General features: G+C 50.6%; 1 protein-coding gene across 7 annotated transcripts in view; it reads right to left on the bottom strand.

The window, feature by feature from the left end:
* The window catches only part of PAX2 (paired box 2), an 88,520-nt gene that overhangs the window by 45,372 nt on the left and 19,337 nt on the right, over positions 1–23,811 (bottom strand). For all 7 annotated transcript variants that reach the window (XM_086680653.1, XM_086680654.1, XM_086680655.1 and 4 more), the window contains exon 5: positions 766–851. In XM_086680653.1, coding sequence (XP_086536779.1) covers positions 766–851 — 86 coding nt within the window. The remainder of the gene's footprint in view (positions 1–765; positions 852–23,811) is intronic.

The raw sequence follows: 23,811 nt of genomic DNA, 5'->3' as shown, positions 1-23,811 counted from the left end.
GGCAGCAACAAAAGTATAATCACATTTCAGCCCCTTAAACTCCAGGCTTCATCTATGGCTGCAGCACCACCAAGCACCCTTGGGTCAAAGGGAAGACAATATGGGAGGGGGTTTTATCTGGTGCTCTGGTAGGCCTGGGTTGTGTCTCTGAGAGGCCATGGCCAAGGATCAGTAAACAAGGAGGCTGGAGCAGCAGAGAGTTACAGAGGGGAGGAAGGAGAGCCAGATCAAGAAGAGACAGGCTAAGAGGAGAGAAGCTGTGAAGAGCGAAGCAGAGAGATGCGAACAGATCCAGAGCCACACATACAGAGAGGAGAAAAGAGAAAGGGAGAGGCAGAGAGAGGAAAGGAGAGAGAGAAGGGAGAGGAGGGGAGAAGAGAGAAAGAATTTAAAAAATTTCAAAAAGGCAGTAAGAGGGTAGATAGGAAAGAAAAAGGGGCAAGTGGAGACAGAATCAGATAAAAACAAAAGATGAGGAAGGGGAAGGCAGGGAGAGAAGAAAAGCCAAAGGAAAAGCTTGATTTAGAAGGAGACAGAGACAGAAAGACAGACAAGGCAGGTACAAGGTGTTGTGCGCAAGAAGCAAAAACAGTCCTGGTGAGCTAGTCTCCTGGGGAGATCCCCACCTCTAGGAGCTCAGGGAGAGCGTGGGCTGGGGAAGGGGTCCTGGGGCCTCAGCAGGCATGCCATTTTGAAGGGAATGGGGGTGGCGTCCTGGCTCTCCTGGGTGGGCCCCCGCTTCCTCCCTTCCCTGAGCCCTCTTACCAATGGTGTGGCCAGGGGCAGTCACTCCCGTCCCAGCCCCATCCGGCGTTGGGTGGAAAGGCTGCTGAACTTTGGTCCTGATGATCCTGCAACAGCATCACGACAGCATCACACATCACGTGCCTTCTCCTGCCTGCACCAGCTCCAGCCCAGCCCAGAGGGGCTCGCCCAAGCTCCCCAGCTCCTTCCTCATGTATCTGTTCCCTGCACCCCTGCCCTCACTGACTGCTGCGAGGCACGCACTTTCCCTCCCACTGGCTCTGCAGACCCAACCTAGTGCAGCTGGACAGAGGGAGTCTGTATTCTCTCCTGCGGTGTGCATCATCTGAATTGCAGCTTGATTTTTGGTAGCAAGGATTGGGGCAGCAGAGTGAGTGGAGCACAGCATCCTTCCCCTTTCTGGGGGTGGGGGCTGCCCTGATGGCTTGCTGTCCCCCCTTCCCTCCTCAACCACACGCAAACCTCCTCCTGGGAACAAGACTCCCTTGTCTAGAGATCGTTTTGGAGCTGCTTTTCCTATTGGGACTGTATCAGTCTTCTAGAGTTGGGGGGGGGGGGTGGAAAGTGAGATTTTCCTATTTCTTGGGCTAAAAAGAAATAGCCCGGAAAGGGCTGGGTCACAGATGACCCTTTTTGTCCCAGGGAATCCAGCATAGCACATGGTCCCTTTGCCAGATGTCAAGCCCTGAACAACTCCTTCCTGAGCCCACTTACTGTCCTATCTCTGCCCAGCTTGCTGCCCCAATGGCCTGCTTTTCTGGGGTCTTACTTGGACCACAGCTTCTTTTCCAGCCTAGTTGAAAAGCCTCGCACCCACCCTGTGCACTTTAGGGGTAGAGGGCTGGATCAAATGTCCCAGGACTGGGGATAGGCCTGCTTGTCAGTGGTCTGAGAAGCCCGGGGCTCAGACGTGCAAGAGACCAATGCTGGGGCCAAGACCAAGGAATGCTCTCCTCCATCCGCTAGTCAAAATAGGAACCCTTGAGGCAATTTCTCCAATGGCATTGCTCCTCCCTGCAGAGTGGCGTGTGAGTCAAGTTCACCCACACTGACCAGGTGAGTCACAAACCATGAGCAGACTCCACTGTAACCAGGTTTAACCGAGCACCCACAGGCAATAGAGGTAAGGCACCTGCCTCACAGTGCTGGAGATGAAGTTGGGGAGGGAGGACACACACCCAAAGAACGCAAAGGAGCCCCGAGGGGCCAGGCCGTAAGCACTAGAGGGAGGCAAGGGAGGAATCCAGCCACCTTGCAGGTGGGGACTGGGAAAGAAGTCACTGAGGAGGCAGAGCTTCATGTAGACCTTCAAAGCAGCACAGGGCTGAACAGATGAAGGGGCCCAAGGCACGGAGGAGAGTGATAAGGGCACCGGGATGCATGGCCGGGACCCTGAGTCCTGCTTCTGACCCTGCCATTAATCGGCCACCATAGCTTTGGGCTCATCATTCTACTTCTCTGGGCCTCAGAGGTACATCACTCTACGTTTCTGGACCTTTACTTTTCAGTTGTAAAGTAAAAAAAGGTTGGACGACTACAGGATCTCTAAGGTCTCCTCTGCAGTGAAAAAAATAACATGGTTCTTTTTTTTTTTTTTTTTTTTTTTTTTTTAAATTTTTTTTTTCAACGTTTATTTATTTTTGGGACAGAGAGAGACAGAGCATGAACGGGGGAGGGGCAGAGAGAGAGGGAGACACAGAATCGGAAACAGGCTCCAGGCTCCGAGCCATCAGCCCAGAGCCCGACGCGGGGCTCGAACTCACGGACCGCGAGATCGTGACCTGGCTGAAGTCGGACGCTTAACCGACTGCGCCACCCAGGCGCCCCAAAAATAACATGGTTCTAAGGTGAACAGAGAAGCCGTGGCAGAGGGGATGGGTAGGGACCATTAAAAGTAGGTACTGGAGGAAGACAGAAGCGAAGCATGGGAGCCGAATGAGCTTTAGGGGTAAAGCCCAGACCAGCCAGCCAGGAGCAGTGGAGGTACAGGAGGAAGCAAGAGGAAATAAGGCTGAAACCTTGGAAGTGACGACGATGATCGTGATTTTTCCATTTGCTGGTCATCTATCATGCGCCAACACTATATGCAATTTACATTACTTACATATGCTACTGTTCATTCTCCCAACAGCCTCCAAAGTAGATACTATTATCCTCGTTTTTCAGATGGAAAACCAAAGCTCACAGAGGTTAAGTAGCTTAGTCAAAATCACACTGCCAGGGCAGAGTCAGAACTCAGTCTCTAGGACGTGGGCTTTTTCTGGTACTTTGTCATACTTCTCCCAACATACAGCAAGCAGGTTTAGAGAATCTCAAGCCATGAGTGATTTCTAAACCAGAGGGGACTCTTGCAGACAGATCCTGGTAAAGCAATATACAGGCGCAAGGTCACAGGAAAGAAAAGAAAGAGTCTGTAAGACGTCATGAAGGCAGAATGGCCGACTGGGCACCTAACAGGAGTCCAGCATGGCTCTAAGAACCTAATTCTGTGTACCTGGAAGGCTGGTGGTTCGTACCACTGTCAGGAGGAGGGACGCAGGGAGGTGGCGGGTTTTGTCTCAGACACGCAGTGTTTGAGGTGGGAGGGGGGTGTCCAGCTGGCACAGCACATGTGGATTTAAGAAACCATCAAGGAAAAAGAGCGTTGATAGGGACAAGAGGCCGAAGGAGTGGATGTTGGAGGGCACTGACTTTCACAGGCTGGGGGAAAGAACCTGACCTTGCAGAGGGGTCAGAATTGGTTACACTGGAAATGGCAGAGCAAGGATTGGGCAGTTTCACCTAAGTCGACGGAGAAAAACGTTTCCGGAAGGAGAAGATAATTCGCGGCATCGGTGACAATGCAAAGGTTGGAGGGAACTGGGAATAAGAAGAGGCACAGGTTTGGGGATTTGGGGGACAGAGGTCTCAACAAACAACTGGAGCAGGAGCCAGACAGAAAGGTTAGGGATTGAATAGGAGGAGAGGGAGTCAGTGAAAGTAGATTCCTGCCTTCGGGAGTTCGTAGAAAGGAAGAGAGAAAAATGTGGAAGCCGGTGGATGGGACTGACAGCTGAGTGGAGGGAAGGCTGGGTGGGGGAGGAAAGACTTGGGTACACTTGCAGGCTGAGGAGGGAGAACCAGAGAAGAGGGAGGGCCTGAAGTTGCCTGACAGAATGTGGATGATGGAGAAAGCGAGACAGAACAAGGAGAGGTGCCAGGGGGAGTTGGTGAGAGATGGTGCATTTTGAGGTGGCCAAAAGCTTCGAGAAGGAGCTTTTACAGTTTTTATCTCTCAGCGAAGCAGAAGGGAAGGTCATCTCCCAAGAGTTGGGGGAATGTTTGGAGCGTGATCACAATGGGAAAGATGGGACAGTGGCTAAGGGCGATGTAGGCGGGTGGACCGGAAAAGTCTAGAAGGAGGCTGTGTATACAGCTCAGAGCAGCCGCTCCTAATTCACTGCAGCAAAAGCTTCTGGGATCTCACTGGTCCTGCTGTGGGTGGTTCTGGCTTGCAGGCTGATGAGCCCTGGACTAAGGGAGCCCCAGGGCTGGGGCTGGTTGAGACAGGTAACGAGATGGCCTTGTGGGGTCTCTGTCTTTGTTACCCAGAGCCTCTGACCCCTGAGGCACCAGTGCAGATTCAGCTGAGGCAGCAAGTGATAGAAAATCACTACTCCCTCACGGGGGCTTGGTGGTGCATGGGACAGGAGCTGGGCGGGATGCCTGCCGTGAGTTACTAATGCTCCTGGCGTCCATCCGTGCCCCCCAGGCAGTGGGCACTTGCTAGTCCCCAGAGCTGCTCTCGGGAAATTTAAGAACTGAGATCGCGGGTCCCTGGTAGTCATCCATTGCCCCCCTGCATCCTGTATACAACCCAACAACTCGTGGGAATATCACCACAGCTTAAAAGGATAAAGTAAAGCACTGCTTTGGGTGATTGTCTGGCACTGTTTCCCCCTGTTGATCTTCCTTCTCTTCCGATCTTTTTCATTCTTGGCACGGCGAGACAGCCAGACACATCCTGGCCTCCGTGGCCCCGGGCAGGCTTGGCCTTCAAGTCAAGTCTGCAGGTATGGGTCTTCGGAGGGTGCAGTGGGGGTGCTGGAGGCCATAGCTCTACTCAGGGGAGCCGAGAAGCGCTGTTTCCTGTTGCCATGGGAACACGTCAGGACGCCTGCTCATCACTTCCCTTTCTAGCATGTTCTCCTTCACAGGGATGCCCTTCCTCCTCCACCTTTCTGGCTTTGCCTGAGCCCAGCACGGGGACTTTAGGCACTTAGCAAGGGTGCGACTAGGGCAAAGGGAAGAAGGGGATGGGCTCTGGGCTCTGGGTCAGGCTCGGCTCTGTTACTTAACTGCCTGTGAAACCCTTGGCAGTCTCTTACTCCCTCATCTGTAAAATAAGATAATAATACTACCCACCTCCTAGGATTGTGGTGAGGATTAAACAGGATAACGCATGTAAGATGATTTGTGTGATGCTGGGCTCAATACATGCTAATGTTGCTAATAACAATAATCACGACTAGTAGTAGCATTACTCCTATGAGTGACCGCCAGGACTGGCTGCTTTCTCTTTAGGGACTGAGCCAGGTACGGGCAGGAGGCCTCTCAGCCCAGCACGGTCCAGCCTGGCCAGTGTAGCTGCTATGGCGGCCCTGGAAAGGGCACTGAGAAGACAGGAAACACCAGTGGCAGGTGTCACAGCCTGACCCAAAAAGAGGTGAATCAGAGACACTCTCAGGAAGATACATTAGGGTCCTCTGCCTGGGAGCCCCAGGAAGGGTCCACAGACAGTATGAGCAGTAGCTTCTTCGGGACCCGGTAGATGCCAGGGAGCTGTGGTGGCGCTTCGGGGTATAGACGACAAGGGGGGGGGGTGAAGCCACTCTTTCTTTGGTTAAATTCCCAGGAAGCCTCCACCTCCCACCGAGCTGGAGATCAAGACAGTTTCATCAGCTCTGTGAGTTAGAAGGAGAGCATGTAATGAGACTCCCGTTAACAGTTTGTTAAACTCATGAAGAAACCGAGGAGCTCTCAACATTCCAAGAAAGCGCCGGGGACACTCTTACCCCTCCGCTGGCTATCTTCCCTCTCTCACTTCTTCCTCCACCTCGCATTCCTGCCTCTGCGTTTCGTTCTCTGTCTTTCTCTGCCCCTCTGTCGCTCTCCCTTCTCTTTGTCCGTCTGTCTGTCTCTGGGCACCCTGTAGTCCCACTGTGGCTGTGTGAGTTTATTGATTCCCGGGAGCTGGGGGAAAGCGGGAGGCAGGGCTGGGGTGCAGGCTCAGGGATGGAAATAGAAGGCTATAAATTATTTGTGACAGGAAAGCAATAGTGGCAGAGTGCTGAGCACAAGTCCTGTGTCACTATTAGATTCCTTTTAGCCTGATGACACTGTAAAAAAGGTTAAGTGTCTGCTGAAATCGTACACCTGGGGGGCCGGGGCAGCCTGGGAGCAGAACAGGCCACTGAGAGCAGGTATATCAATTCTCCAGGCCAATAATATTCCACTCATTGATCGCCACGCAAAGTTCAAAAATCTCATTACAGCCAGGCAGACCGGGAACTTTTTACAAATCAATAGAATGATATAATGTATGTATACTTAGTACAAATGTATCTATTCATCTATCCATCCATCCACGGTCCGCCTCAGGGTTTCCAAGTTAACCTACCCATCATATTATGTTATGTTATGTATGATATTATATTGCATTGTATTATATGATAATAAATGGGGTGCAAAAACTCCCCCTGAGGTGGAGACAAGAAGAGGTCCTATTAGCATTGGGGTGACCTCAGACAGCTCACCTTGGAGAGACAGGTGGCGGCATTTCCGGGACCGGGCCGGTCAGGATTTCTAGGAGCAGTGCTCCCTTAGCAGGAGCTCCAGTAATGCAAGCCATTGTCTATTGAGGGTTTACTATGTGTTAGGCAGTGTTCTGTGTGCCCCAAACAAATAGTTTACCTAATCCTCACAATAGCCCATTTTGTAGATGTGGCATATTATCATTTACCCAAGGTCACCCGTTTACTTAGTGGCAAGTCTGGGGACTGAACTCAAGTGGACTAAATGCAGGGCCCATACCCATAACCACCAAACTCTCCTGCCTCCAGAAAAGAGAGACCCTAAAGCCCAGAGTCCAAACTCCTGGATTCTATTTCCAGTCTCTGCTGTTGTGTTCTGAGAAACCAAGGGTAAGGGGCTCCCTGAGCTTCAGTATTCCCTGCTCTAAAACGGGAGTAGTAACACCTACTAGAAGCAGCGGCTGACAATGTGATATATACACATGATCTGCAAGCCTGTCCCCACCACGTCCCGTCCAGCTGCCTAGAACAGACTGCTTTCCCTACACTGGAATTACTTCCTAGGAGAATGGCCTTCTGGCCTTCAGCCTGGCCCCAGGCCTGGTCATATTACTGGTTTGCTGAAATGGTTTTTTAGCGCAAGAAGTCCTAGGTGCCCCCACACACGTGCCATATACATGTAAAAATCAGTTGAAATTGCCCTAGGGTGGTAGACTGCTCACTTCACAGTTTTTGCAGAAAATACTTCACTCTTCACAGAGGGAAAGTCTTTCCTGATTTGGTAAACCAAGGGAACTCCAGGGAATGTCTCAGACTAGCTGACCCCACGGCCCACTGAGCCAGGCGAGCGGTGGGAGGGGCCCCGGCCAGAGCTTTGGGCTGCCTGGCTATGGCAGGCCGGGTCACTCCAAAGGACACAATGATTTTTGCTTCAGCAAAGGATATTTTGCCCAGTGATTGCACGTAATCGCTTCAACACAGGCCCTTGAGAAAGCCTCTATCAGGTACGTGTCCCTGGCTCAGCCCTGAGTCAAACTGGACCAGTGCAAACAGCTGGAGACTTTTCACAGCAGAACCTCGAGTTAGGGATCACAGATTCTCCAGGAAGATTTCACCTCTCCTAAAAATGGTTCCTACCTCCCCCCACTCCGGGGGAGTAAAGAACTAGAATTTCCCCTCTGTACATCCCAGGAACTAAAACCCTAAATTTACCACTTCCTCCTCGCAGAGGACACAGCACCCATCCAATCTTCCCTCCCCACTGGCAGCCCGGAAGCGCTTTCTTTGTGTGAACTCTGTCGTCCCAGGTTCCAGCTCTGCAATTTGTGCAGCTTAGAGTTGCCTGCCCGCGCCCACTCACATGCCCTACAGGTTTGGGTTTGGACAACTAACCATAGGTCAGGCAGGGTCTGTGCAGGAGAACGGCCGCTGGTGAGGAGAAGGTATGGGCAGGACCTTCCATTCTGGCCATAGCATGGCGGAGCTGGAATGCACAGCTTCCGAGGTTAACAGGGGTCCCCCTACATGTGTCAAGAGCTTCTGCCTCTTTGGTTGCTTCTCAGAAGTCACGACTGAGCTCCAATAAATGAAAAGTTTGCAGAAGAGTTTCCTCAAACCAGTGTCCTTGAACGACCTGCATTTAGAATCCCCTGGACTCGTGCTAAAATGCAATCCCTGAGGACCACCCCACGCCTCCTGATTAGAGTTTCTGATGGTGGTAGGGCCCAGAAATCTGGATTTAAGCAAATTCTCTAGACTACTCTTAAACTCTATAGTATTTGAGAGGACTAGTTTAAGCCAGAGGGGGAAGAAACCATCCTTGTGGTTATAGAGGGGAGCCTTGAGAGGGTTGAGAGAAAGTCTTAGTGGCTCAGAAGGTTCCTTACTCATTTCTATCAATTGACATTTCTCTCCATCTGCTGATCCTGACTTCTAACTGGCCCAGTAACCAAAATTCAAGAAGCTACCGGTTCCTCTGTGGAAACTGAACTACAGGTTAAAAATAAAAATAATTTGCAGATAGTTTTTTGTGCATTCCAGGACGATAGATTCCCACTGGGTTCCTTAGATATCACCTTAGCTATTATTTCTTTAGGTATTCTGCATCACCTTAGCCTTCTAAGACTGGCACTAAGGGCGATAATCCTTCCACCACGTGTCCCTGGGAGCCCAGGCCAGATACAATTTACCAGGCTAGATGGGCCATGGGGCTGGCCCAAGGGGGCAATAGTGATGGTTTATATGATGGATGGTAAGCATATGGATTGATTTAACTTCAAGATATGCATAGGTTTAAAAATTAAGGGGCAATGTGTTTAACTAACCATTTGGAAACCAGTCTGCAGTGCATGCCAAGCCCAGAGCGTGACCAGACTAGCTCCTCTCGCCACCGGCCTGCCCTCATCTGTCAGGGCTTCTGGGCTGGAACTGGGGTCCACCAGCTGTCCAGCCCGCGGTCCTGCTCGGGAAGGTCCAGAGGCTAGAAGACTGCCTTGTATCCTGATAGGATGGTGGAAGGGGTGCTGTGTAGACTCACTGCTGGGACCAAGTCCTGCCCGTCCAACCTTCGTGTCCCTCCCTGGCATGCCCACCTCCCTGGGTGAGCGGAAGGAAGGAAGCCTGGAGGAAGTGCCCTGAGTGGCAGCAGAGGTGGGACCTGACCTCTGTGCCCCTAGCCCCTCTACCTCTTACCTAGTTACTTCAGTATTCAAAAACCACCCATTAGTCTGCCTGCTGAAAGAATGGGATGTGGCTAAGCCCCACAACTGCGTTCTGTTACCAACGGAATTCATTCAAAATTCCTTAGCCTGGCCTTCAAAATCTTCCCCAGTTTGGCTCCATCCTGGCTTTCCGATCTATTCTGCCCTGAACCCCTCTTCCCCTCAGGGTCTAGCACAGAGCTGAAAGCTTGTTTTCTTGCTTCCTCAGTTCACACTGAGTCCTCTCCTGGACTCTGAACTCTACAAGGACAGATGTCATGCCCATTTTTATCACCATTGTATTTTCAGCACCTAGTAACAGGGCCTGGCGTGATGTCAGTATTTACATATATTTTTTTAAGCTTTTTTCAATGTTTATTTATTTTTGAGAGAGAGAGAGAGAGAGCAAGTTGGGGCGGGGCAGAGAGAGGGGGAGACAAAGAATCTGAAGCAGGCTCCAGGCTCGGAGCGGTTAGCACAGAGCCCGACTTGGGGCTCGAACTCATGAACCATGAAATCATGACCTGAGCCGAAGTCTGAAGCTTAACTGACTGAGCCACCCAGGGCGCCCCCATGATGTCAGTATTTCAAAACTATTTGAAGAATTTTAAAAATTTTTTGAAGAAAAAAACTATTTGCTGAAAAACAACTGAATGTTATTATTAATAATAAGGATGACACCTTAAGGGATATAGTGAGCTAATATATGCTCACTATGTACCAGGCACTGTGCTAAGCACCTTAGGTGGACTATTTAATTTATTTATTACAGCTTCTTACAAAGATTATTATCCCTGTTCTACAGACGTGGAAGCTGAGGCTCAGAGAAGTTATGTCACTTGCCCAAGCGCACACAGCTGGTAAGTAGCAGAGCCAGGATTTAGACCTGGGAGCTTGACTCCAGAACCCACGCTGCCAATCACTGGGTAGAATAACTCATATCAAGAACAGATGGTAGAATCTATGAGAGGCTGGCCCTGAATAGAAGAGCTGCATATAATAATGGCAAAAGAAATAACTAAAATTTATTTCATATTCACTAACTGACAGGCATTGTGACAAGCGCATTTTCTCATGCAAATCTGAACCACAACTCTGTCAAATACGCATGTTGTCTCTTACACCAACGCGACAACAAGGAGGCTGAGCAATTCGCCTAAGGTCACGTGCTGAACAGCACTGGAGCCAGACTTTGGGTACAGGCCTGGGACTCCAGTGTGTATAGGCTGAACCATCTTACCACTCCTGGAAATTTCTACATTAATAGCTATCTGTGTTTATTAACTATTTGGGCATGAACAAATTTCCCCTACAGTCTTCTCGCCTCTGCGATCTGGACAACTGAGCAAATGTATGTGGAGACAATAAACAGAAATTGCATACAGCAGTGATTCCAAACATGCTTAACCTCTCCCCTGTATTTGATGAGCAGCACGTCCGTGTAACAAACGAACCACAATTTTAGGTTAAGTGGCTATGGTTTCGGTATTTTATATGCACTGGTAGGTTTGGGTGTAGAGTTTCCAAATTCTCTGCATCCATTTCTTTATCTATCTCTCGAGTTTTCAAATCATGTACATGATCGCGTGGCGATACCGCATCCAGAAGTGTTTCTCGGTTTCTATGTTTCTAGAAACTACTTCCATGATTAGTGTATCTTTATATTCATGTCTGCTCTGATGCATTGATCCAAGATTTATAATACTGGATATATTTATCAAAACCTACTTCATGAATTTCTGCCCCAGTTATGCCTATTTCTGTCAAACATGTAAGCCGCAGTCACACTTATCACTGGTCCCTTCCCAGGGTGTCTAGATTCTCACATCACAACTGTGTTTTTATATTGGTCCGTGAACCAGTATTGATGTGCATAAATGTGCACTTGTACACCTGTGTATCTTTCTGTCTATGGCTAGGATGGGGTGCAGGGGATGTGGAAATGAGAGAATTATTAAATGCCAAGTAGATGTGCAATAAATTCCATTGATTTTATAAACTCCAACTTGTCTTCAGTCTCCTTCCATTCTTTATCCTGGGGGCATTGCAACAAAAACCTATTTTAAATACCTTTACGTCCCCCCCTCCCCCTCCCCAAAAAAGTGTCAATATTTTATTTGGATTTTTAACTTCGCTCCATAACAGTTGTTTGACCTCCTGACTCGTGCGAGTCACATAAATTCTGGGACTTTATTCAGGAGCCATGTTCCTGCTATTGAATAAGCAATTTGGGAGGGTGAATTAATGACTTGTGCTGTTGCTGGAAAGTCCCTGAAGAAATATTAAAATTGCTTGCAGACTGAATCGATACTGAGTGAACACCCAGCAAGAGGGCTTCGGCTCTGGAATGGCCACGGAAGGCAGGGCTTGGTGGAGGAAGGGGAATCCCGCACCCAGCCTGGTGAGCCCCCTCCCAGGCCTCCCCCACCTTTCCCTCCCTCCCTGGAGCTCTGTCGTTCTCAGTAACAGCAAAGTCTTATTAAACCCCAACCAGGACAGAGCGGGGTTCGTCCTGTCTCAGGAAGCAGGCTCAGGGGACAGTTTATTCTCTTACTAGCAACCAGGGCCCGGAGGCCTTATTGAAGGTGATGGTCTGGACACATCCACCTGCTGGAGAAACCGGATGGTGCTGCTGCTTTCTGGCAGGCTGCGCTGAGCTTGGGGGTCAAGAGCACGCTGAGCTTGGGGAGGCTGCGGCGGGGACCGGTTTCTGCTGGGTGTGCAGAAGGGCCGGGTGCTGTGCTTCCCGGTCCACTGCTGTGTCTGTCTGAGTCGCGTTTACTATTGCTCTGGTGGCCGCATGGTTTCAGCCTTTGCATGTGGGTGCGCCTGTGGGATGCAGAGTTTGAATTGTGTTGGGTGTACGTTGTAACGCATTGTGGCCGGACGCATTCCTGCAGCCGGCATGAGGTTTGTTACTTGGTGTTTTGTGATATGACATTGAGGTGACTGCACTTTGTGTAACACTGAGCTGGAGGAATTTGAGTATTGTTTAGCAGCAATGTCTGCGTCTCAGCTTTGAATTATTGTGTTCGTTGATCATATCAGCATCTTTTTTTTTTTTTTTTTGTAATGTACGTCTCAGAGATTAGGTTAATGGGTGTCTCCTTGGTGATGTGGGTTGAGTAATGATGTTGGATCTGGGTGGTGCTGTACGATTCGGTAATTGCTTTCTCGGTGTGGTGGCGGGAGGTGGGCGAGAGGGCCCATCCTTTAGCTTTTTTAGCTTACTTCGACCTGGTCATTTGCACTGCTGTTTTCCAAAAGGAAGATTCTAGAGATGAGGGACAGATCTCTTCTTGATGACCAGAAGCACGGCTCTGTTCTGTTGGAAGCACACTGCCCCTGATCCGTGGGACACTTCTGACCTGACCACACTGACACAGGTCCTGGGGCCACCCTCCCTACATCTGCCTCATGTGGAAAGTTAAGCCTCCAAGCCTGTGTAGAGGAGGATAGATGGGAGTAAACTCCCCGATTCCAAGGAACATGAACCCAAGTCCAACAGGAATTCTAGTTCCCCAGTCCCTTCCTCTCTGGGATTCTGGCCATCAGCACCTTCTTCCTTCCCAGCATCCCCAGATGATGTGGCTCAGCAGCAGCCTGCACTCACCAGGCCGCGGACGCGTGTGCACACACACACACACACACACACACACACACACACACACCATGGAAGAGTACAGCAATACCTACTAGGCATAACTTTCTACTAGGGTTCAGGGTCTTTGTTCTGAGCTTGTCAGGAAATGTGTAACTACATCGCTGGGTGTGAGGCTGCGAGATATACAGAGCCCTGCAAGAGACTGCAGACACCTGCCCTTCCTCTGACGGCGAAGGCGATCTGAAGGGTGGAGTGCTGGATGAACACATAGGTTTTAGAGCCAGTACCGCTTGGGTTCAAATCCTAGTTCTGCTGCTTAGCCTTGTGACCTGAGTAACTTACTTAACGTCACTAAACTCCAGTTACCTCATCTATAAACAATCCTATAAAGCCCTATGGGGTTGTTTACGAGGCTTAAATCAATTAATACATGCAACATGCTTATAATGATTTCTACTACAGTAAGCACTTGTTAGCTACTATTATTATGAACACAAGGGCTTACCAAGTAAAGCGGCCATAGATTGGCCTCTGCATGTGTACAAGCGTGTACACACGTGTGCTAACATACCTAAAACCCCAAGATGAGTAAAGCTGTGTGTGATCTAAGCGGAGAAGTGTAAAAACTTCAGTCAGGTAGTGTGGAGGCAGGGGGTAGCTCCCTCCTCGGCCTTCCGGTCCCTTTGGACAGCGGCAGGGGTTGGGCGATGACAGATTTCGCCACTGCCTGTCTCCATACAGAGGGCTGCATCCAGCCCCGCAAGGATGAATAGGCAGAAAAGAAGGTGGTGGCCCTTAGGCATTTTACACTTATGAAAAAAATTCAAGGATAATTGAGTCCTCAGGGTTCAAATTTAGCTCATTTAAAATATTTGCTTTCTAATTTTAAAAGTCAGAACCTTTGCCAGCCAATAGGTATAAATAAGGGATAGTGAAATCCAGGTGTCAAATTGGGAAATAAGGAAGGGGTAAGAAGGAAATCAGATCAGTGAATAGTAAGGCAGTTGCGTGTGGATCTTATGAAAGTCCGTTGAGCTGAACTTGGTTACCCACCCAGACCAAAGGGGCCGGGAAAACTACAGGCAAGAATGGGATTGGGCCTTGGCCTCATTCCACGGGCCTTTCCATAGAGGTGGGGAGACAGAACACATCATCGGGGGTTTGGAGAACTTTGGTTTTCACCTTTGTTCTTATTGAGTGTAGGGTAAAAAGAATCTGTAGTTGTCGTTACTTGGAGCCATTGCTCAATGTGTTCATACATCAAGCCCAAAGTAAAATTTTCTCCTAAATTTACTTCTTAATATCTTTTAGCCCTTAGCAGTGAAAATAACTGCAGTGATTATCAACCTCCTATGGTTCCCTGGAACATCCAGATATGTGGGACAATAGTAGACAGATCAGTTTGAACTTGTCAAATATTTGCTTACTTCCCCCTCACCTCTCTCTTTATCCTTTATCTTGTCTCTACTTTCTCTCCTCTCTTTCCTTCCTCTTCCTGTTTACCTCCCTTCTCTTCCCTCTATGACATTTTTTTTAAATTTTTTTTTTTAACGTTTATTTATTTTTTTGGGACAGAGAGAGACAGAGCATGAACGGGGGAGGGGCAGAGAGAGAGGGAGACACAGAATCGGAAACAGGCTCCAGGCTCCGAGCCATCAGCCCAGAGCCCGACGCAGGGCTCGAACTCACGGACCGCGAGATCGTGACCTGGCTGAAGTCGGACGCTTAACCGACTGCGCCACCCAGGTGCCCCCCCTCTATGACATTTAAGAATCAGAGGAACCCTTCAAACCCATCATATAAGGATTTTTTTTCCACTACCGTTTCATTTTATCTTAAAAAAGCCCTATAAAATGCAAAGCACCACAACCCATGAAAATGCCATGAAGCCCAGAAAATGCCAACCTTCAACTCCTCAAGCAATAGTAAGCTCATTCCAGAGAAGGAGTGTGCAGGCATACGAAGTTTACACACACACACACACACACACACACACACACACACACACACACACAGGCTGGGCTCTCCAACAACGTGGACAAAGGGGGCAATTATCTGACTAATTCTGTTCAGTGCTTAGATAAGTGACTCAGAGCGCTTTTTCCCTGCACACACATAGAACAGGCCCTTTCCTCAATCCGGCTGGGCCCAGAGAGCACCATAATTCTCACCGGCATTCATGATACACATTTCTGTTCACAGAATATCCTTTCAACTCGAGCTTTTTATTTAAAAGAGTTCACTGTTTGTGCACACACAGGCCAGAACTCACACACATTGACACAGACACATCGCAAGAAATGTACACTCGATGGCTATGACTGCCACAATAATAACTAACATTTATTGAGCACTTGCTTCGTGCCAGGTGCAATGCTAAGCAGGTTTATGTGGATGAACTCACATAACCCTCACAAGCACCTATGACAGAACTGTGTGGTTATCTCCGTGCTAGAGGGGTGGAGAGGCTGAGGTCCAGGGAGGAGATGAGATTGACCTGTAACCACGCAGCCAGTGAGCAGGGAAGCTTGCTTCAAACTCCAGAAATCTCTCCTAGAGCCCATTCTCTTACTTTTTCTGGGTTACAAAGGTTTGTGTGCATTGCTTGGTATATGGCAGGTGCTTAGCAAAGGTTTTCCGGATGGACAAATGAAAGTATAAATGAATGAAAGGCCATGTCTACTAAGCACCCGATACTCCCCTTTAAGGTGGCAAAAAGGATCCCCTTATGGAAGCCAGACCTACCAGACAGTTTACCCTTATTTGGACAAAGCGATTTGCCCTCCCAACCAACCTTCCGGGTCCATCAGCTGTACTTGTCCAGATACTAAGCGCTCTAAGTACCAGCTCTCCACCTGACTTTCGGGTCAAGACCAGCCTCTTTTTAAACCAGAAGCCAGACCCAAATGCAACAAAGATGCTTTCTAACCACAACGCTTTGTCGCCTACAATACTTCCCTCTGGAAACAGGTGTTTTCCAGTGAAATGCAACACCAGTGGAATGAAAACGAGTGTTGATGCTGCGCCTGGATAAAAACTAAGAAATTTGATCAATGATGTCTCTAAATCACCAGATATTTGGCATCCTATTGACAACCCTTATAGACGATTGACTAAGGCTTTGATTTTCGTTCAGATGTTTGGGAGTTGTCACATTTACCTGTTTGTCAGCAAGTGCTCATACGTTTCTAAGAGACATAAGTGAACACCAAAAAGGACAAGAACAACCCAGAATAAAACAGACTAAAGAGAACAGGGGTAGCAAGCTATTTAACAAAACTAGTCAATCAGACTCCATCTTGGAGATCCGTTAGAACGTGGATCCAGTTCACAAGAGCCTCATGTACTCAGAGACCTTTAAAAACGTCCCAAGGCTGTATCCTGGACCGTCTGCAGAACCGGACCAGTCAGATCCCTGCACGGCGGAGCTAATGAATCAGTCCCCTTGTCCGGCAGGGAGAGACCACGTTGCGGCCACATCCAGCCTCTTGGTGCTGACATGGCCCCATCCACTCTCTGGATGCCTGCATGCCCGGGTGCAGAGTATCTCTGTGTGTTGTCAGTCCAAGCTGTAGATTTTGCAACGCTTGGTGTAAATCTGGTTTGTGACTTTGTGCACGTACCCCTACTTGTGATTTAGTGCTCTGCCTTTTATCATCTCTCTACTTCCATTTTCTTTCCCTCTCTACTTTTTAATGCCGTTTACAACTTCCTTATCCGTGGAGCAGCACAGCGATCTTTCAGTGTCGCTACTGATCTACCCACACGATTTTCCTTACCCGTGTTTTCTCTCCACTTGACTTAATTTATGTTTTAGTAAATAGGAACTTTAGATCGCTCCATTCAACAGTATTTAGGGTTACTGCTTTTTATCAAAGGCATCGTGGCACTAAAGGACTCCCTGCAAGGGACATTTGTTTATGCTTATGAGCGACCGGCTCTCCCTACACACGACAAGGCTGCGTGCGGGCGGGCGTGCCTGCACAGCGTCCTCGGTTCTATGCTCCACTGCCCTGTGTCAATGCCGTTTGGCACCGGCAGGAAGAGATCAGTGAAACCGCGATGTGGACAGCAGCCCACCCTCAAGGTGCTGCAGATAAATCCAGGCCCAGGGCCTTCCCTGCTGATGACCACTCAGTTCTTTTAGGAGGAGGCCCACCTATGCCTGGCAGGGCTGATTCCTCCAAATTCTCCCTCCCGCGTACACCCTTCATCCCAGAGCTGCAGAAGAGGCTTGTGATGACATTATTCCCAAGCAAGATTTTCGGGATCTCTTCTCGTAGAGGTGTGAGTTCGAAGTGGTGGGGGTGGGGGTGGGGGGGACCAGGGCAATGCCTTCCTATATTTCTGGGTCATCTGTTGCCTTTTTCTCCCTCTCTTCAAATCTTTCCACACTTCCTCATTGCTAATTCTATTTGACCTTGAACTCTGTCCTCTCCCTTCACACCAGAATGTGTCCCAAGGGGGACAGCATTTCCAAAGAAGCAGTTACCTGGCCGGACAGGCCTGGAGACCAGTAGCCAGAGGGGCCAGCCCATCACTCCACTCCTGGAAATAAATCCCATTGTATTTGCATTTTAATTTTCCACATAAACAAAGGCCCAGAGTACTCGCTTGGGCAGCATCACTGGACGAATTTAATTAGAAATGAAAAGTTTATAGGGCCCTCTTTAATGCGATTAATGCTCAGTTAACATTTATCACATTCGTATGCTGGAATCGCCTTTTCTAAGCAGCCACTGGCCATGAAATGAATTTCTCTCAACTTTTTTTGTACCCACCCTGGGAGGTCATCTCCTAAGGAATCTCCAGGCTGCCTCCCTGGGTCCAGGAACTACCTAATCCTCAGAGCTAAGTTAAGGGAAGGGTTGGGAGGGGGAAGAGGCGAATGCATATGTGCTGGGGCTGGAGGGCAGGGGGCATAAGAGTGAGGGCTGGACACTATTTCTAGGAGGACCTGGACCAAACCAGGCCTGTACCTCTGAAAAGAGCTGAGTGCTCAGCCCAGCAGACCGGCCGAAAGGCTTCAGAGCCTCTTCTCCAATAAAAAAAAAAAATGACCTCCCTTCCCAACACACATACTCAGTCCATTTCTGTGGCCCCCAAACCAGGCTTTAGTTGGAGCTGACCGGTGTCAGTCACCTCCGCTTCTCACTGCTCCTGTCTTAGGCCGTCTCTCTTCTACCCCTTTTTCCTCTTTGGTCAGGGCCTCCCCCGCCCAGACCCATGGTGACGGGGAAAGGAACCTGAGTCTTGACCCCAAGGGATACTTCATTTGCTCTGGCTCTGCCAGAGGCCAGACAGTCACAGTCTGTGGGAAGGCCGCCTGCCCTGGTGTCAGCTCCCTAGAGAAGCCGAGCGGAGTGGGGGAACATGAAACCTCTATTGGTCCCCAGAGCATGGATGGCCTTCCTTATCTTATCACATTCTCTTCCCTCTTCGATTAGAGTCTACTGAGATTGGCCTCCTAACCCAAACCAGCTAACCCGAGGAGAAGGAGAGAGAGGAAGGAAAAAGGTAAGGGATAGGGGGAGGGAGGGGAGGTCTCCTCTCTGCAGATGAAAAAAGGAGATAAATCGCTTGACCTGTGTCCTTACCTAGATGCACACCCGCCTCGAGGATCTCAACAGACGCAAACCACGCACCGCGACTATGCTCCCGGTAGCAACCCGGCCCTCGCACACCACTCTACACCCTCACGTCTAGCAGAGAACACGCACAATATGCCCGCGTTCAGACTGAGTGTGTCGGGACCCTGCGGACCTGACAGGAAACCCTACTCCTCAGCCTAGCGGGAGCTCTACCGTCCATTCAACTCACGCTTGCCAGGTAACGCTTGCTAACGTCCCAAACGGGCAGGTCGTCCAAGCGACGGCAGAGACTTTCATTCTGAGACCAAACGATCCCTTCAGCCGCAAACCCTCTGAGTAGCGAGCCACCAGCTCCCCGTTCGATAAGCCCGACTCCTTCTAAGAGCTCCTTGGAATACCAGCACCAGGTAGACAGCTTCCCAGGGCGCGAATGCTACGCTCAGCTGGACCCACACACTCTTCCCAAAGTTCCCAGACTCTCCCCACGACAGAGCCACACAGAGGCCCTCAACACACCGTCACCAACTTCTCTTGGTATGATGCACACGGCAGGCGCCACCTCGCCCTCGACAATCAGGATGGAAAGTCACAAGATAAGGGGCAGGATGAAGGTCTCCTCCCTGACCATCCCTGGGGTCTGTCGAGCCAGACACTGCCCACGAGGCTCCCGGTTTCCTGAAGCTTCCTCCACCAGCCCAGCAAAGACCCTGGCGCCAAGAGGGAGCATCGGGGCAGGGAATGCTTGTTCCCATTTGCTCAAGCTCTGGGGCCGCCACTGCTCTCCCTTCCTGCCCTCCTTTCTCCTCCCGCAGTCCTCTGAGCCCTTCCTCTCTGACTTTGTGACCTTACTGTGCCTACAAGGTGGGGACAGTCCCCCTTCCAGCCTGCTGCCCTGTCCTACAGCCTCTCCGCCACTCCTGCCAGGAGCTGCCCCCGGCGTCCTCTGGCTTCCTCTGTTCCTGAATGGCTGCAGAGGGAGCTCACTGCAGAGAAGTTCGGGCAGGGCTGAAGGCAGGCAGAAGAGGAAGCCCTGAGCAAAGCGGCCAGAGGCTCCCAGGTGGAAAGGGCTCCACTCTGGAACACCTAGGAAGTGAGGACCTCCCTCCCTTCCTCTTGGCTTCCCTCCCACTCTCCCTTCTGCGGGGACCAGGCTGCAGCAGCTACACCTGCACAGCTTCGCAGCGGCCGCCAGCCCGCCTGGTGCTGTGTGCTGCCTGATGCGGGCGGCCGTGAGCCCCGGCTCCCGCCACTTGACCTCCCATGCCACCTCCTTCACTCTGACACCTCTCCCTCTCCTGGCTGGCCTCCCTTCTCTCCTTTCCCACCTTCTAAGCTTCCTGAGCACGCCCCCCCCCCACCCTTAGCCTGGTCTACCAGCTGTCCAGAGCTGAGGGTCCCTCCAACTGCCTCCAAGCTCTACTAGAGGCCCTTGGCTGAGATGCACGGGATCCAGCCCAATTTTCAAGCTTCTGGAACTCCTTGCTTTGTACTCCCGCCATTCACTCCATTCTCCTCAGGCCAAGCCAGCTCAGAGGCCTCTCCCTTTTGCCCCTGAGCCTCCCCGCCTCCTTCCTCACTCTTCAGCCTTCCTTCTGACTTCTGTCCTCCTCTCCCACTCCCGCCTCACCCTCTCCTGCCCTCACGGTAGAGAGTGGATGTCCCCTCCACCTCCCTCCCTCAGGGGCTCCTGGACCAAGGGGCTCAGGAAATACCACCTGCACCCCTGCACCTGCCCTGCTACTCCTCTGGTCTGAAGCAGAGAAGAGAAGCTATGTCTTGTTACACAGCCCTGGGGGCTGCAGACCAGGGCCCGTGGACTGAATCAGGCCAGAAATGGTGCTTTCTTTGCCCAGCACAGAGTTTTTAAACCCCAAATCTTCCTGCCTCTGGGCTGGGCCTGCATATTCCAGGCCCTTTATCGTCCAGCTCTCACCAGCTCCATTCCATCTCTTGCAGCCCTACCCTCCTCCATCCACATCCCTACGGTAAACCTGACCTCTCTAGAAGGTCAGCAAGTCTCATTTTCTCTCACTGTTATGTGAAAAACACAAAATACTTCCTTATCATATATATTATCCCTCAGAAACCAAAAGACAGAGTCCAGTGTGTGTGTGTGTGTGTGTGTGTGTGTGTGTGTGGTTGTTGAGGATGGGCTACAAGAGGAACGTGGCTCTACAGCCTCTCCCCTCTCCGTACCTCCCCTCGACATACCTTCTTCTCCCACCCAGGAGTTCCCACAGGGACCTGCACAAGGCCTTGCCCCTTCTCCTCCAGGGCTCGGTCACTCTCCTCTTATTTCCCACTCCCAACAGCTCCCCGAGGCCCAGCCCTCTCTGGAACCCCCAGGCATCTGCCTGTGCCTTCATGCCCTTCCTGGTCTCCAAGCCCACTCCAGTTCCCATTTACGTGGTTCTCACACATAGCCTCTCCCTTCTTTTCCTGGCATCTGGGTTACTGGGGAAGGATTTGGAAGCTGGGCCCAGGGCCTGGTCCTTGGGAGAGCTCTGCCAATGACCATGCCCCAGTGCTGCTGCCATGCCTCCTGCTGGAGGGACCCGCACTCCTTGGGGGGGTCTCTGTGACACAAGTCTATAGGAAGGAGACCCACTGGGAAGAGCATCTTTTCGGCTGCTTGTGCAGTTGGCCCCTAACTAGTCCTGCCAGCTGGGCTGGGAGTCAGGTATCTAAGAGAAGATGGACCGCTGACCATTCAGTTCTCCACTACAAAGGTGACATCACTGTAGCCAGGGCCCTCTTTTGGGGGGCTAACTGGACCATGGAGTGTTACAGTGCAAATAAAGATTGAAGGAAAATTTGACCTGGGTTTGCCCAAATTACAAAGCAAAGAATCTTCAGCTGAGTCCTATTGTCAGCCAATGGCCCCATGACTGCATCACTGGTTAAACTGTTGGGCCAGAGACAAGGTGTCCAGCCTCTGTCAGTGATTGTAGGTCACGTCCTGTGGGCCTTCCTCCCTTTGTTCTTGGCCTCCTCGCCCTTTTACCAAAGAGCAGACACGGGATGGCACACACATACATATACAAATCCACATCACTGAAGATGTCAACCTCTATGCCTAGAAACCATCGTGAATATGTGCAAGCTGCACCTTGATAGCACCAAAACAACAGGCTCAACAGGAGGAAACCATTCAACCCCGTGGCTTCCTGGTAGATAGATAAACCCAATGTGATTTAATTTCCCATCTGTTTCACTTGTTACTTGGGCATTGCCGTGAGATACTGTTTCCCACGCCTCAGATCTGTCACGGGCCCTTCTCTCTTTTCTAGACTCACCCACATGGCTGGTGAGCTGCACTGACCAAAGCTGTACCTGTAACTGCTTCCTTTGCAAGGGTCTGAACTCTGGACAACTGGCTTGGGGAGTGGGGGGAAACAGCAGGGAATTCAGAGAAGTGGTGGCCCAGGTTAGAACACTGTAGTGCACTCTTTTAAAGGACCAGAAGTGAAAAGGAAATACATATACGTCGTTTCCTCTTGCTGTGAGGACCTCCAGCTCCAGGTAGCAACAAAGGGGGACTAAGGACAAACCTGAAACTAAGAGGGGAAGTTGCAAAGTAGCTACAGCCAGAGATCTCCAAAGCTAGGAGCATATGGTGGAGCCCTTGGCACACAGTATTCCTTTATCAGTCCTGCTCACAAGATGGGGAAGCAGGACCCCTATCCCATTTCGGCTCATACCAAGCCCCTCTTCGTGGTGCAGGCTCTTGGCGGCAGGGGTCGGGGGTGGCGATTCCTCTTCTGCACCAGTTACTACCATTGCCAGTCCTTCTCTGGAATCTGTAATGTTCTAGTCTATAAGCACATACCATCACACATACAACCACACTATCTCCCGTGCGCCAGAATAAGCCCAACTGTTCCCTCCCCAACCGACTTCCAACAGTGCCTCTCCGTCCCTGGATCTACTCTACACAATAATTCACCCATTCTGCCAATATGCACACAAAGCCGCTGCTCTCCCCTGCCACAGCCCACTCCCTCCCCAACCTTCCCTTCTCCAGGGTCTGCTCCTGCCTGGCCCCCATCTCCACTGGCTAATTCCCCCTGTGGCCCCTGTATTGAACTGTTGTGTTGTCCATTTCCCTGTGACAAGGGCTCTGGTTACAGAGTTATTGATTGGTTTTCATGCAGACAGATGGGCCCTTCCCGAGCTCCCATCGAAATCCCTGGCTCTATGGGCTGATTGTTGCCTCTCAGGGTGTAGGATTGCACTGGAGACCACCCTCTATGCAACCTCCTTTGCCCAGGCTGTGGACGGTAATAAATGGAGGCAGCCTGAGCGATAATAAAAGCAATTGAGTAGGTTACCTGTGCAGACACAAGATTTATGCCTCTTCATATTTGATGTGATTGTTTTATTGAGTTCTCAAAATAGTTGGGACACTATTTAGCTAGTTAGTTAGGAGTTTCCCTCTCTTTTCTTCCTTGCATCGCCTTCCAAAACCTACCTGGAGTTCTCACTAGGAACAAGCCCTCCTGTCTTCCTCTTCTCCAGAGCTGCCAGCTGAGGTAAGAGCTCAGGGCCACCAGCCACTGCTCTCACCTGAAGCCATCTGATGGCCTGAGGGCCCACTCTGAGCCAGCCAACGAGAGAAACAGTCAGACCAATACAACCACTGGCCAAGAAGTCTAACATAACTCAGGGAACAAAAATGACCCTTCGGGGGGACAACTCCAGGTCGTTTTAAGAAATAAGATCAGCAGTCCCGCCTATTACACATGTTTGTCTAATGACGGGGTGGGGGGGACCTCAGCAGCGGGAGAGCCCTCCCCGGGGAACGACAGATGAGCAAGCCTTCTCAGACAGAAACTGTCATATCTGTTCGCTATTTGGGGCTCTTTGTGGCTGGTAGGTCCCAGGCCACAGAAGGCAAGTTCTCTGTCCTTATTTCTCCCATTCTTCTGAGGAGAGAAGTCTTCCTCTTAGCTCACCAACTTGCCTTAGCTCTTTGGCGTAAGACCACCAGCCCTGACCACGAAACAGCTCCACGACTATGGAGATGGGGCAGGTGAAGCTGCCCTTCTGGCCAAGTCAGGTCTAAGAGTCAAAAGTGCAATGTTGTAGAACCCAAGTTTCAGAGAGACAGACACAGGCTCTGGCCCTGAACATGTCTACGTGTCTTCAGCATTCCCTCAGCTAGGATGAGTGGCTCCTGGCTTGTTTGGATAGTCTTTGAATGAACAGCTGGCCCACGACTGTCACCCCACTGCCAGACCTCTGATGAGGCCTGTGAACGACACAGGATGGAATTCTTGAACAGCACTGGGACTGCAGCCTTGAAGCCACTGTTGCCACTGCTGGGAAAATGAACGTGCTCACTTAGAGCCAAACAGGCT

This window comes from Puma concolor, chromosome D2, assembly GCF_028749965.1.
Source record: "Puma concolor isolate L17-30 chromosome D2, mPumCon1.1.hap2, whole genome shotgun sequence".
Classification (NCBI taxonomy): Eukaryota; Metazoa; Chordata; class Mammalia; order Carnivora; family Felidae; genus Puma; species Puma concolor.
This window is presented reverse-complemented; position numbering and strand designations above follow the sequence as displayed.